General features: G+C 42.8%; 1 protein-coding gene across 1 annotated transcript in view; it reads left to right on the top strand.

Annotated features, from left to right (window-relative positions):
- LOC102753839 (thrombospondin type-1 domain-containing protein 4) overlaps window positions 1-13,425 on the top strand; it is a gene marked incomplete at its 3' end in the record, with an annotated part of 484,283 nt that overhangs the window by 157,582 nt on the left and 313,276 nt on the right. Inside the window, exon 4 of the mRNA XM_006776097.1 lies at window positions 9,944-10,080. Coding sequence (XP_006776160.1) covers window positions 9,944-10,080 — 137 coding nt within the window. The remainder of the gene's footprint in view (window positions 1-9,943; window positions 10,081-13,425) is intronic.

The following is a 13,425-nucleotide window of genomic DNA, read 5'->3' as shown; positions in this document are numbered from 1 at the left end:
GTTTGGAGGGTGATGGGGGTCAATGCCTGAGGGCTCCCAGTATGTGAGAGGGGGCAGGCTGGGCTGAGGGACACTCCCTCCACACACACACACCCAGTGCACGAATTTCGTGCACCAGGCCCCTAGTCCTATATAATAAAAGGCTAATATGCAAATCGACCAAACGGCAAAATGACCGGTCGCTATGACATGCACTGACCACCAGGGGGCAGATGCTTAATGCAGGAGCTGCCCTCTTGTGGTCGGTGCACTCCCACAGGGGGAGCGCCGCTCAGCCAGAAGCCGGGCTCACAGCCTCTTCAGCCTTCACAACAGCGCTAAGGATGGCCGACTCAATGGGGAGCGGGCCTAAGCCGTCAGTCGAACATCCCCCGAGGGCTCCGGGACTGTGAGAGGGTGCAGGCGGGGCCGAGGGAACCCCCCCTCCCCGAGTGCATGAATTTCGTGCACCAGGCCTCTAGTAGATATATAATTTAAGATGGTAATAGCAGGAGATGGGAAATAAACCAACCTCCTCTGGTTATCGCCTATAGAGTGGATACTGTGTCCTCTGCCTCTGAATTTCTCTGTCTTCTGAGACTTTTACTTTACATGATACTTGTACCAGAGTTCCCTCCCACACTTTTTTTCTCAGAGCTTTCAACAATCTCAGTCCTTGACCAAAAAGCCCAGCCATGTCATTTTTCTGGAGGATGCGTATGTATTCCACATTTTAGTAAGTCCACATTTGCTCGAGAGAGACCTGTTTTCCCAGCCGTGAGAGCTGGTTATGGCTCTGCATCTATTGAAGCTGTCAAGCTGCTTTCCTAACCGTTGGCCAAGCTGACTTTCTACTGGCAGAACCACTCATTTTTTAGTAAATGTAAAATTTTAGGATGTAACACTACATGTCACACAGCTTGAAGGGTTTTGAACAGCACTGTGTTTTTCCAGAACAGTGTTTGTTTCCAGAAACGTTTCCAGCTTAGATTTACTGTGTTGATGTGAGAGAGAAAAAGAAACATTGCAGGAAAAGGTTGAGTAACTCGGATAAAGTTGGCTTAGCCAATTCCCATGAAACTACATGTCTAGGAACTTTCTCCAGATGGGAAACTGTGGTTGTTCCATGTTCTGCTCTCCAGAAAAGTACAAGGAATGCAAGCTGCGGCACTTCATAGAGCTCTAGACAGATACTCTCATTCTTTCCACAAGAACAGTGGTCATGCCTGATCTGGGCTGCTGGCTGACTCTACAGCCTCGTCTCATATCCTCTCCCCCACTCTGTACTTCAGCCATGCAGAATGTCTCTTAGCCTCTTGATGGGCATGTTCCTGGCCTTTGGGTGTGGCCTTTGGTGTTCCTCTGCCTTGAGTGCTCTGCTCTCCTCCCCTCCCCTTCACACAGTAAACTCCTACTTATCCTTCACTGTTAAAATTTCCTATTTCTTTGTGTGAATACTTAATTAACACCTGTCTTCCCTATGAGATTGTAGTTACACACAGATGAGGCTGCGCTCTGATCCAGGGAGTCTGTAAACTTTTATTTAGTTAGCCAAAAATCATGTTTTATGTCAGCTTTGGTAATACATTCCCAGGTGTCAGCTAGAGGTCTGGTTGCTAGGTAGGTCTCCTTTCTCCATCCTGTTTCAATTAAGCAGTGGTTCTCAAAGGTTGGTTCCTGGACCAGTAGCTTTGGCATCACCTGGAACCTTGTTGGAAATGCAGACTCAGGGCTCCACCCCAGCCTATGAAGCAGACTCTCTAGGGGTGGAGTCCATCAGTCTGTGTTCTCATAAGACCACCAGGTGGTTCTGAGGACATTAAAGTTTGAGAACCACTGCATTAGAGTGTTACAGAATAGAACTGTGTTTAAGTGTGAGCAGTGCTAAGAGGAACTTAATATCTCTGGAACATTGAGCCAATGAATTTTCAGGTTTTTTTTAAAAGACATTTTGTCCATGGTTTCTCATCCAGATCCCCCAGCCTGTTGAGACTGTCAGTGAAGTAGGATTCAGTAGGGTGCTGCATCTGACTACATGTTAATTACACAGTTGCGAGTGTTGGATAGAAGGCTAGGATTTTAGGCAATTGATAAGTGATATGGTTTTGCATTTAAGTTTTAATAATGGAATGTGGCCAATACAATTTCCTTTTTAGAACAGAAAAGGCTAGGATTAGATAGTCTCGCCCCTGTTCGGACTTTTTCAGAATAGTTTTCATATTCTAGAGCAGTTTGGGCTCTCAGAAGCATTCTCCTCATTTTATTTTCCATATCTTTGTCCTGGAAAGTGCAGTCTGGGGAAAAGCAGTTTAACTAATAATCATCAGCATCCAGTCCAGAATGTGGAGTTCAAGGGCAGGCGGGCCCTTTGTCTTAAATAGGAGGTACACCACACAGACAATGCAGCCACCGAGGTCAAGCCCAGCGCTGCTCTGGCTCCACCACCCCTGGACTATTTTATTCACTCTGACCAAGTGCTGCAAACCAAATGCTGCCAGCTCCATGCCCACTGCTTGGGCTTTGGGCAACCCCCTTTTTACGTTACTTAACCCTGCATATGCTCTTAAGACATTGCATCCACATTTTTTTAATTCCTTTACATTTCACTCATCAGCATGTGTTGGGTAAGCACCCTGCCACGGCGGAGTTTTATGAGCTGTGTTTATGAGGCTGCTTTTCTTGAAAAGAGTTATAGTATATTCTACCAAAAACATGGAATTTGACTCTAGGAAATGAGAGCTTTGGCGCTAAACTTGGAGTGAACCTGTGAAGTTGAATGGATCCAAAAATAAGCACAGATGTTATCCATTCTCCAAGTATTCAAAAGCCTTGCTTATTTATTCACAGAATCTCTTCTCCCTTCTTACCCGAAGCTTTCTCCCTCCTTAAATGAAGGCTGGAGAATGTGCAGCCTGGGGAAAGCTTGAAGCTCCTTTCCTGCCATTTTTGGCCCCTTCCATCCTTCTGAGAGTGGTAGGTGGTAACAGGCTAGCTAAAATCTAGAACCTCCACACTTGAGCAACATTTCATTCTCTCACGCAAAGTTCCTGAAAAGACAACAAGGAGTTGTTACCCTTTTTGTTAATTTTGAATAGAAATGGGAGGAACCAACCATGGACAATAACTGTGCAGAAAGATTCCATTTTTGAGAACCTGAGCTGTTGGGGTAATTTTTTACATTCTTTTTAAAATTAACTTTTATTATTTAGTCCAAGCTTTGCATGCATACACTGAGTGGCCAGATTATTATGACCACCTGACGTTTGTAGGCAAATTAGCTATAATTTCGCGCTGAAGTTGTTAGAGGGCCAGACCATTATAAATAGGGAAGCAGGTTGTTTACCACGACAGTAGAAGTGGTTTTTTTCTGAAGATATGGGTAAACAATGCGACTTAACAGCCTTTGAACGTGAGATATATTTGAACGTGAGTGGCCAGATTATTATGACCACCCCATCAGTACTTAGTTGGGCCACCTTTTGCCTTCAATACTGCGGCGGTTCTTCTTGGCATTGGCTCCACGAGATGTTGAAAGGTGATGCGAGGAATCTGACACCATGCCTAATGAATAGCACTGTCCAGTTCTGTGAGACTTGATGGTTATGGAACCAGCTGCCTGATGGCTCTTTTAACTTCGTCCCACAAATGCTCAATTGAATTGAGATCCGGTGATTGTGGGGGCCACCTAAGCAAGGTAAAGTCTCCCTCGTGTTCTTGAAACCACTCCTGCACAACACGAGCACCATGGCATGGCACATTGTCTTGTTGGAAGAAGATATCTCCATTGGTATACGCCATCAACATGATAGGATGAACTTGATCAGCAATGATGGGTATGTTGTGCTATTCAGACATTTATAATGATCTGGCCCTCTAGCAACTTCAGCATGAAATTATAGCTAATTTGCCTACAAATGTCAGGTGGTCATAATAATCTGGCCACTCAGTGTATATGTCTGTATGTACACACACACACACACACACACACACACACACACAGAGGCTTATTTCCAGCCTCTCAGTTCTATTCATTGATCTATATGTCTAGCCTTATGATAATATCACACTGTTTTTGTTAAAAATAAGGAAGTATGAGTCCTTCAGTTTTTGTTTTTCATTTTCAAGGTTGTCTGGTTATTATTGGTCCCTTGTATTACCATATACGTTTTAGGATCATCTTGTCTATTTCTACAATATTAAAAGCCAGCTGATATTTTGATTGGGATTGCATTCAATCTGTAAATCAATTTGGGGGAGTATTGCCATCCTAACAATATTAAGTCTTTCAGTGCATGAACATGAGATAGCTTTCCATTTATTTAGATCTTTCTTAGTTACTTTCAACAATGTTTTGTAGTTTTCAGTGTATGTCTTAAACTTTTTGGTTAAATTTATTTCTAAGTATTTTACTAGTTTTTTTAAATATATTTTATTGATTTTTTACAGAGAGGAAGGGAGAGGGATAGAGAGTTAGCAACATCGATAAGAGAGAAACATCGATCAGCTCCCTCCTGCACACTCCCTACTGGGTATATGCCTGCAACCAAGGTACATGCCCTTGACCGGAATCGAACCTGGGACCCTTGAGTCCGCAGGCTAACGCTCTATCCACTGAGCCAAACCAGTTAGGGCTTTTTTACTGTTTTTGATGCCATCATAAATGGAATTGTGTTCTTAATTTTATTGTCAGATTGTTCATTGATAGCATATAGAGATAAAATTGATTTTTGTATGTTGATCTTGTATACTTTAACCCTGATGAACTTGTTTACTAATTTAAATAATTTTTGGTGCGTTGTTTGGATTTTCTATATATAAAATCATGTCCTCTGTGAATATAGGTAGTTTTATTTCTTTGTTTTCAATCTGTGTACTATCTCTTTTTCTTGACTAATCACCCTAGGTAGAAGTCCTTTTTATTTCTATAAAATAAGTAGTAATGTCTCCTCTTTATTCCTGATTTTAATATTTTGAGTCTTCTCTCCTTTATTTTTGTCCAGGCTACATAAAAGTTTGTCAATTTTATCGATATTTTCAAAGAACCAACTTTTGGTTTCATTGATTTTCTCTATTGTCTGTCCCTTCTCTGTTTAATTTATTTACACCCCAGTTTTCTTCCTTCCTTTGGCTTTGGGTTTAATTTGCTCTCCCCTTACCCCCACTACTTAAGGTGGCATATTAGGTTATTTGATTTGAGATCTTTTTTAACATAGGTGTTTACAGCTATAAATTTCCATCTAAATACTTATATAATTACATCCCATAAGTTGGGATGTTGTGTTTTTATTTTATTAATCTCAAAGTATTTTCTAATTTTTCTGTGCTTTTCCGCCTGATCAGTTATTTATAAGCATTTTGTTTAATTTCTACATCTTTTTGAAATCCCCGAATTTGTTTTTTTAATTGATTTTCTAATTTCATTCCATTGTGGTTAGTGAGCATATTTTGTGTGATTTCGTTTTTTGTTTTTGTTTTTAATTTATTGAGGCTTGTTTTATGACATAACATTTGTTTTCTTCTGGAAAATGTTTCAGGTGTACTTGAGAAGAATGTGAATTGTGCTACTGTTGGGTGGCATGTTCTATCTATGTCTATTAGGTGTGATTGATTTATAGTGTTGTTTAAGTCTTCTATTTCTTTGTTGATCTTCTGTCTAGTTCTATCCATTATTGGGAGTACGGTATCCACATTTCCAACCTTCATTATTAAATTATCTAGTTCTCCTTTCACTTCTGTCAGATTTAGCTTCATGTATTTTGGGCGTCTATTGTTGGCTTCCTGACAGATTGACACTTTATCATTATAAAATGCTCTTATTTGTCTTTAATAAAAGTTTTTGTCTTAAAGTCTATTTTGTCTATTATTAGTAGCCACTTCAGCTGCTTTTTGCCAGTGTTCTCACTGCTTTTCTGACATAGTCCATTTTCAGAGGCTTTAGTCAACCATTCTGGAAAGCGGGACCTCTGAACTGCCTCTTAAACACCCTACAATTTCTGTTTTTAGGCCTGCATTCTTCTTTAATGCCAAAGTTGATGTTTAGAAATGCTATCATTAGGTAGTTCTGGTGCTTTAATTCCTGCCTAGGATTAGTTTGGTTGGGTTTGCTGAGTCATTACTGTGGGTTTTTCTGCTTCCACCTTCCAAAATTTTGTAACTGTTCACTCCTTTTCTATTTTCTTTGTATTTATCACTAAAAAAAAAAAAGTGTCTTTACTCAGTGGTTTCTCCAAAAGAACAGAGCTCAATGAGTAGTTTAAATATTTAATCTCTATTTGAGGGAAACCCTTTAGTTGTTAGCTACTTTATTCTAAATAACTGAATTTTCTTGTATATTCTCCAGCATTTAAAAAAATAACCTGAGACCCTTTTTATTATCAGGGATCCAGATATTTGGCAATATCTTAAAGTTAATTAAAGATGGTGCTTACATTATCTTTTAAATTTAGACGTGGAATTTGAACATTATGGATTCAAAATAAGAATGATTAGCTACTTCCAAATCTCTTCACTACTTGGTTTTTCTTGGGACAGTGATTCCCAAACTTGACTAAGCACCAGAATCACCTGGACAGTTTGCTAAAACGCAGGTCACCCAGCATCATCCCCAGAGCTTCCGATTTAGAAGTTGGAGGAGAGGCCCAAGAATTTGTATTTTCAACAGGGTTTCGGGTGCTGCTGCTGCCTCTGGTCCTGGGCCCACACTGGGGATCACCACCTGAGTGTGTGAAAGTTAAAGGTGCTCTTGGGGGTGGGGAGGACAGTTAGGAAGCAGATGGGAACAGAGAGGGAGAGGAATAAGAGGGAGATAAACAGGGAGGAAAAGGATGTGCCCACTTGCTCTTTCCCATTGCACCCAGCTTGTGGCCACGCTTCTGTTTTATCCATGACAAACCATGACAAAATAAAACCAGGGCAGAATTTGCTTAGAGGTTGAGCATCGACCTATGAATCAGGAGGTCACGAATCCTGGTCAGGGCACATGCCCGGGTTGCAGCCTCCATCCCCAGTGTGGGGCATGCAGGAGGCAGCTGATCAGTGATTCTTTCTCATCTGATCAATGTTTCTATCTCTCTATTCCTCTCTGATATCTTTTTTTTTTAAAGTGCTTAGAGAAACAGCTCCTGGCATCAGAATTATAACTGTATTCAAGAGAAAAGAGGGAATGAAGTGACACTCAATGAAAAACCTTTAACTGAAGCCCTGCAAATGTAGTTTTATGTGAAATGTTAAAGTGGTTGGGTAGTATGTGCAGGGTCTGGAGAAGTCAGTCCTTGTGTAACTTTATGAGAAGAACTGGTTGAGTGTTGCTAAGGCAACAGGTTCTGGGCAGTTTCATTCGGGAGGCACTGTGCACACTTGGTTATCTCCTAGGGTCCCCCGTCCCCTTGTTGCACGTCTGAGAAGGCAGGGGCACTAAGTCACTTAGGCAGAGGGTCGGACTGAGTGTCTCCTTTGGGCCACAGATAGGAGCCCAAACGTAAGGCCATTCCTCTGGGTTATTTTCATGTAGCCATTTGGAGATGCTGCCACAATTATCTCACCTTTAACCATTTTTGTTGTTGTTATTGTTCTCAGAATGTTCTTCTGTGGTATGGTTGTAAATATTGAGAAATCAAATTGGGCTGCAAAGGATAGAGGTTGTTTGGAGGAAGCCGAGAGAGAGGTGAGAACTCAAAACCCTTGCCCCATATGAGGCTGCCTTTCAGACACTTATTACTTAAAATGCAGTCACCTGGATACTTCCTGTTGTCACTTCAGAAAGTGAGGAGTGGGGAGAGAGGAAACATGGTCTGGATATAGATAGCACATGAGAAAGCAAGTTGTAGGAGACTAGTTTTACCTCCAACCTGTCACTTCATTTGTTTAGGGCTATTGTGGTATGGTTTTTAATATAAAATGATGTTTTAGTTTTAGATAATTCCCAAAGGTACCTGATTCTCTGATTTTTTTTTTTTTGCAAGGTCACCTCTTATAACTTTTGGACAGCCAGGGTAAGAAACCAGGTCTCTTGGCTTCTGAGATAGAGCTTAGGGTATGTAGAAGGTTCAGCCTTCCCTAACCCCTGTGGACCCGGAGGCGCCATGTTATTTCCTGGTAGTGGTTTAAATGGCTGTGGAGGACAAGGAAGTTCATTGCTATGATAATCAGGCAGTCACACTGGGGAAAATCTGATGTACCTTCTTGCGTAGGAAAAAGTCAGTATTACCCAACCCAGCAATCAGATTTTCAGACAAAGGCACGGCCCTGGAGCATGCTGTCTATGCCTGAGCACAGCGTTTTCTTGAATCCAAAAACAGTTTTTTAAAAAATCATTGTGTACTTGGCTTGTCTGTCTCTTTTAGATATGAATGTATATCTCAGTCTTATTTTGAAGGCAACTAAATTGCTCTGGAGATATTAGTTGTAGTGGTAATTAATTTAACCTTTACTGAGCACCTACTGTGTGTCAGGCTTCGTGTGAAGTGATCTCAGAGGTAGATGAATACAGAGAGAAAGACAAAGGGGGGAAAAAGCCAATATTCATTTATCCATCCCTCCTTTTATTCCTCAGAGATTTTGTTTGTGTTTTGCTTTGTTTTAAATATATTTTTATTGATTTCAGAGAGGAGGGGAAAGGGAGAGATAGAAGCATCAATGATAAGAGAGAATCATTGATTGGCTGGGGGATTGAGCCTGCAACCCGGGCATGTGCCCTGACAAGGAATTGAACCATGACCTCCTGTTCATAGGTTGACGTTCAACCACTGAGCCATGCCGGCCGGGCCCTCAGGGATTTGTTGAGCATTTTGGTCAGGACTGAGTGCTGAGGATACAAAAGTGAATAAGACAGACACATCCCTGTTGTCCCTCAAGACCATGCTTCAGTCAAGCTTGGTTAACCCTGAAGCAGAAAAGGTCAGAGCAGTCTGTGATGGGTGGATGTATAGGTGAGATCAGGGTCCAGGGACAGCTTCCCAGAGGAGGTGATCTGGGAACTAAAACACGTACATGCGGTGCTAACAAGTGAGGCAGCGGCAGAAGGAGCAGCGAAGCAGTGGCTGGACAGAGGACGTGCTTAGTTGTACAGACATAGATTTAAGGGAGAACATTTGGAAATAGGACTATTTATATTTGAAAGATGTTTAATTCCTTTCTTAGGAGTTTGTTCTTCAATCTAAGGCAGTGGTCGGCAAACTCATTAGTCAGCAGAGCCAAATATCAACAGTACAACGATTGAAATTTCTTTTGAGAGCCAAATTTTTTAAACTTAAACTATATAGGTAGGTACATTGTTATTAACTTAATTAGGGTGCTCCTAAGGCTTAGGAAGAGCCACACTCAAGGGGCCAAAGAGCTGAATGTGGCTCGCGAGCCGCAGTTTGCCGACCACTGACCTAAGGTAATGGGGAAATCACTAAAATATTTCATCATGGAGGAATTATTGTAGGAATCCCCAGCCAAAAGAACATAAATATGGTATAACTACATTGAGTTTAAGTTAAAACAATAGCAGAAAAATAAAATTGTGTACTCTCTATGATTGTTGATATATAAATTGTAATTATGAGTATAGCAACGAATGAAAGGATGTCTAAAAGTAGAATCTACTATATGCATGGTAGATTTGAATTCTTTAAGAATTCCTTAGTAATACTCAGCATCAAATCTCTATTATATGCCAGCAGATCAGACTGCAATGCCTTTCCTCTGCCATCAAATATGAGAGATCTAATAGTACTCATGCAATTTTCAAGTGTATGGTTATAAAACATCCAGCATAGGCAAATCCATAGAAACAGAAAATAGATTGGTGGGACGATGGAAATGTTCTGGAATTAGTGGTAATGGTTGAACAATATTGTGAACGTACTAAAAAACGCTGAGTTTTACACTTTGTTTACAGTGGTTAATTTTATGTAATGTGAATTTTATCTCAATAAAAAATACAAGGGAAAAAAAGATGCTGCTTGTTTTTTTTTCCTAGTAAAGGGCAATCGGAAGTGCGAGTTGAACTGCCAGGCAATGGGCTATCGCTTCTATGTACGCCAAGCTGAGAAGGTCATTGATGGCACCCCCTGCGACCAGAACGGCTCGGCCATCTGCGTGTCTGGGCAGTGCAAGGTAAGTGCCCCACGACTGAGGCATCGGGGTGGATGCTTGGGCTGTTTGAGCTCTGACTGCCAGGCTGTGGGCTGCTACCTCCCCCCCCAGCCTGTAGGCCCCCGAACATAAGCTCTGGGAGAAGTGGGAGAAGATGGGACGGTTTGGTCCGCTCTGTGTTTTTTATCTTTGGGAATCACCATGTCTCACTCTGGTATTTCAATTACTCAGTGATTTATGTTTACCTACTTGCTTCAAAGGGGACACTGATCTGTGCTCATTGCGTCTGGAACCCCTTCCTCCCTCCGGTGTGGAGGTTATGGAACAGCCACTGCTGGGTCGGCCCTGAAGGTGGCATTTTAAGGGCATGGTGTATTTTATCTTGCCTCCCTCCAGATGGGGCCGGCTTCCAAATGAAAGTTGTCTCCTCCCTTTACAACACAAGTTGTGCTTTAAACAGGAGGAGTGTTCAGCCCCTTGGCCTTCTGAAGTCTGTCCCAGGAACTCCCAGCTGCACATTCTGCGAACATTCTGGGCCTGAGGGAAGCCCTGTGGGATGCTAACCTTGGGCGGAAAGCATCATTTGGTTAAAAATAGGCATCTTAGATGAGGAGGCACAAGCCCCACAGGCACAGTAATGTGGGCCCAGACTGCCACTCTCCTTTCATCCGTAACTAGTAGGTGGAGCAGAGCAGGTAAATGACTGTTTGGAGCCCAGACTGAAACTCTACCTTAATTAAAGCTCAAAAGCTGGAGGACTGATTGGCTATCACATCTGAAGGTTCCTGTTCCACCTGGAAGGTAAATTGCTACAGTACTCCGTATTAGAGCTATTCAAGTGTGATTTAGAAGCACGGCCTTCCCCTCGGTCTTTTTATAGTGAGGAAGTTTCAAATAGGATACAAATAACTTATCTGGATAGTCTCAGATTGTGAATGAAAGTTGAGAAAGGAAAAAGCTGTGTTTGCTATCTAATGTGTGTGAGGTATCTTTGGAAAAGAAACCCCCCCCCACAGAATGAAAGTTGAGAAAGGAAAAAGCTGTGTTTGCTATCTAATGTGTGTGAGGTATCTTTGGAAAAGCAACCCCCCCCCCCACACACACACACACACAGCATTAGAAATCTGTGTAGGTGAGGAAGGGAGCATGGTGGGAAGTGTAGTGGAGTCTGGCCTCCACTTTTCCACTCCTTTGAAAAAACCATTGGGTTTCACACATTCCCTCTGAGCCTCCCCTCCCTCAGATAAGCCCTGAGGGAGTTCCATTCGAGTTTGTGGCGTCCAGCTCAACTGGCCTCTACTTCTAAGTGTTGCTGAGACTGAAGTGATGGTCCTGAAGCAGCCTGGCTCATTCTTTGAGACCCTGAATGAACTGCTTGGTCTCCTGGTGCAGGTGCACACTGTCGGGAGGGGTACGGTGCAATGGTTAGAAACATGCCATCTGAAGTCAGACTGCCTCTTCCGCTGGTTTGCTTTGTGGTCTTGCCCAAGTTATGTAAGCGCTCTGGGCCTCTGTACATTATCTACAAGCTGAGGAGGATGGTGCCTACCTCCTGTCCGTAGTGAAGTCTGGAGCTACTTTGTGCAAGGCCCTATAACAGGTCTGCACTGTAAGCACGCTGCTGTGTCGGTATTATTGTTTATGCGCACTGATGTCCTGTTGCATTTGAGTTTTAACTGCAAAAGTATTTGCTTTTCTGTAGATTACAGAGTTGTCAGATTCACACCATCATTTTGTTGTTGTTAATCCTCACCCAATGATGTTTTTTTTCCCATTGATTTTCAGAGAGAGTGGAAGAGAGGGAGAGAGAGGAAAAGAGAGAGAAACATTGCTGTGAGAGAGAGACATCAATTGGTTGCCTCATGCACGCACCCCGAGTGGGATAGGGGATTGAACCTGCAACCCAGATGTACATGCCCTTGCCCCAGAATCCAATTCGAGACCCTTTGGTGTGCGTGGGCTGACACTCTAACCACTGAGAATATTGGTCAGGGCTCATACCGTCTCTTGAGGCAGGTCTCTCACTGTAGTGTGACTTCTGGGGAGTGCAAGTTCTAGTTGGGTGGGTCTGGGGAGGACTGGAGTATCTAGTTTTCGGACATGCTGCCATGTGATGTGGATGCTGTTGGTTTATGGATTATACTTTGTGTAGCAAAGTTTTAAAGGACACTGATTAAAACCTACTTAACAAAGAACCAGAAATGTAAATACAGAGTGGTGAAATGATTTGGAAGGAAGAAGAAATGTGATCTCTTTCTACTGGGCAAGCATGTTTTCTTAGTGTTGCATTGAGTGTCTCTGAACTGATGATATGAAAGAAAAACAAACACTTATAAGGACTATAAGGACATGGATATACATTCTTACCAATTGATGAAAACCTTTCATACTGTAGGGCAACACAGTTTGAAGTTGATAATTGCTAAAAGGCTGAGACAGATAGTCTCAGGGTGTGAGTAGATTCATAGGAATTGGATGTTACAAGGACAACTTTGATATTCCATCCTATTTGTTTTCTGTGCTTTCGCCTAAAACTCACTCATTAAAGTTGTTGGAACCACTGACTCTCCTGTCCTCGTTAGAAATTCCGTTTAAATGACCTGAGGTATGTTTGCTTCCCAGGCTGAGATTCTGTTTACTTTGCATTTTTCAAAGGGTACAGAGCCCTTTTCCGAATATTTGATTGGAAGCCCAGAATTCAGATTGATATCTGCTTGGCTGACTCATGGCCGAGAGAGCTGTCACTCACGGTCATGACTGTCTGCCTCTGAAAGAACTCCAGAGGCCCCTGCTGCAATAAAACTTAATGAAAGGCAGCAAGCATTAAACAGGAAAACGAATGAAACCCACAAAAGAGACACCAAGCAGAAGGCCTAACCGCCCAGGCAGGCAGGACGGCTCTGCCCAGCGCCTGGTGGGCACCCTGCGTGCTCGCCTTCTTGCTGGGGCTCCTCTGTTTTAGAGCCAGTAATTGGGAGAGGGGCAGGAAGAATGCAGATGTCCTTGGACTGGAGGCTGGGGGACGTGGGGGACCCCTCCAGTGCTGGGTGACACTTCTTTTTTGGACAAGGACTGAAGGACCCCAACTGTTGGCTTCAGGCTGAGGACTGCATGCAGGCAGGCTCTGAAGGGAAAGCTCTGCCCTGTCATTTCTCTAAAGCACCCAGAGCTCACAGAGCTCCCGCCTTCCTCATCCAGCCCCTTCCCTCTGGACATCAAAGAGGACCACCTGGCCCGTCTCCAGAGCGGCCTCTGAGACACTTCCAGCCCTGCCCGTCATTATTACCACTTATGGGGATGAGAGCGTTTATGTCTAATGAACAGAGATCCATCCTTAAGCATCACATTAACTGTGCTGTCATGTTT

The sequence above is a fragment of the Myotis davidii genome, unplaced genomic scaffold (genome assembly GCF_000327345.1).
Source record: "Myotis davidii unplaced genomic scaffold, ASM32734v1 scaffold1069, whole genome shotgun sequence".
NCBI classification, from domain to species: Eukaryota; Metazoa; Chordata; class Mammalia; order Chiroptera; family Vespertilionidae; genus Myotis; species Myotis davidii.
The sequence above is the reverse complement of the archived record's forward strand: the minus strand, read 5'-3'. Positions and strand labels throughout refer to the sequence as shown.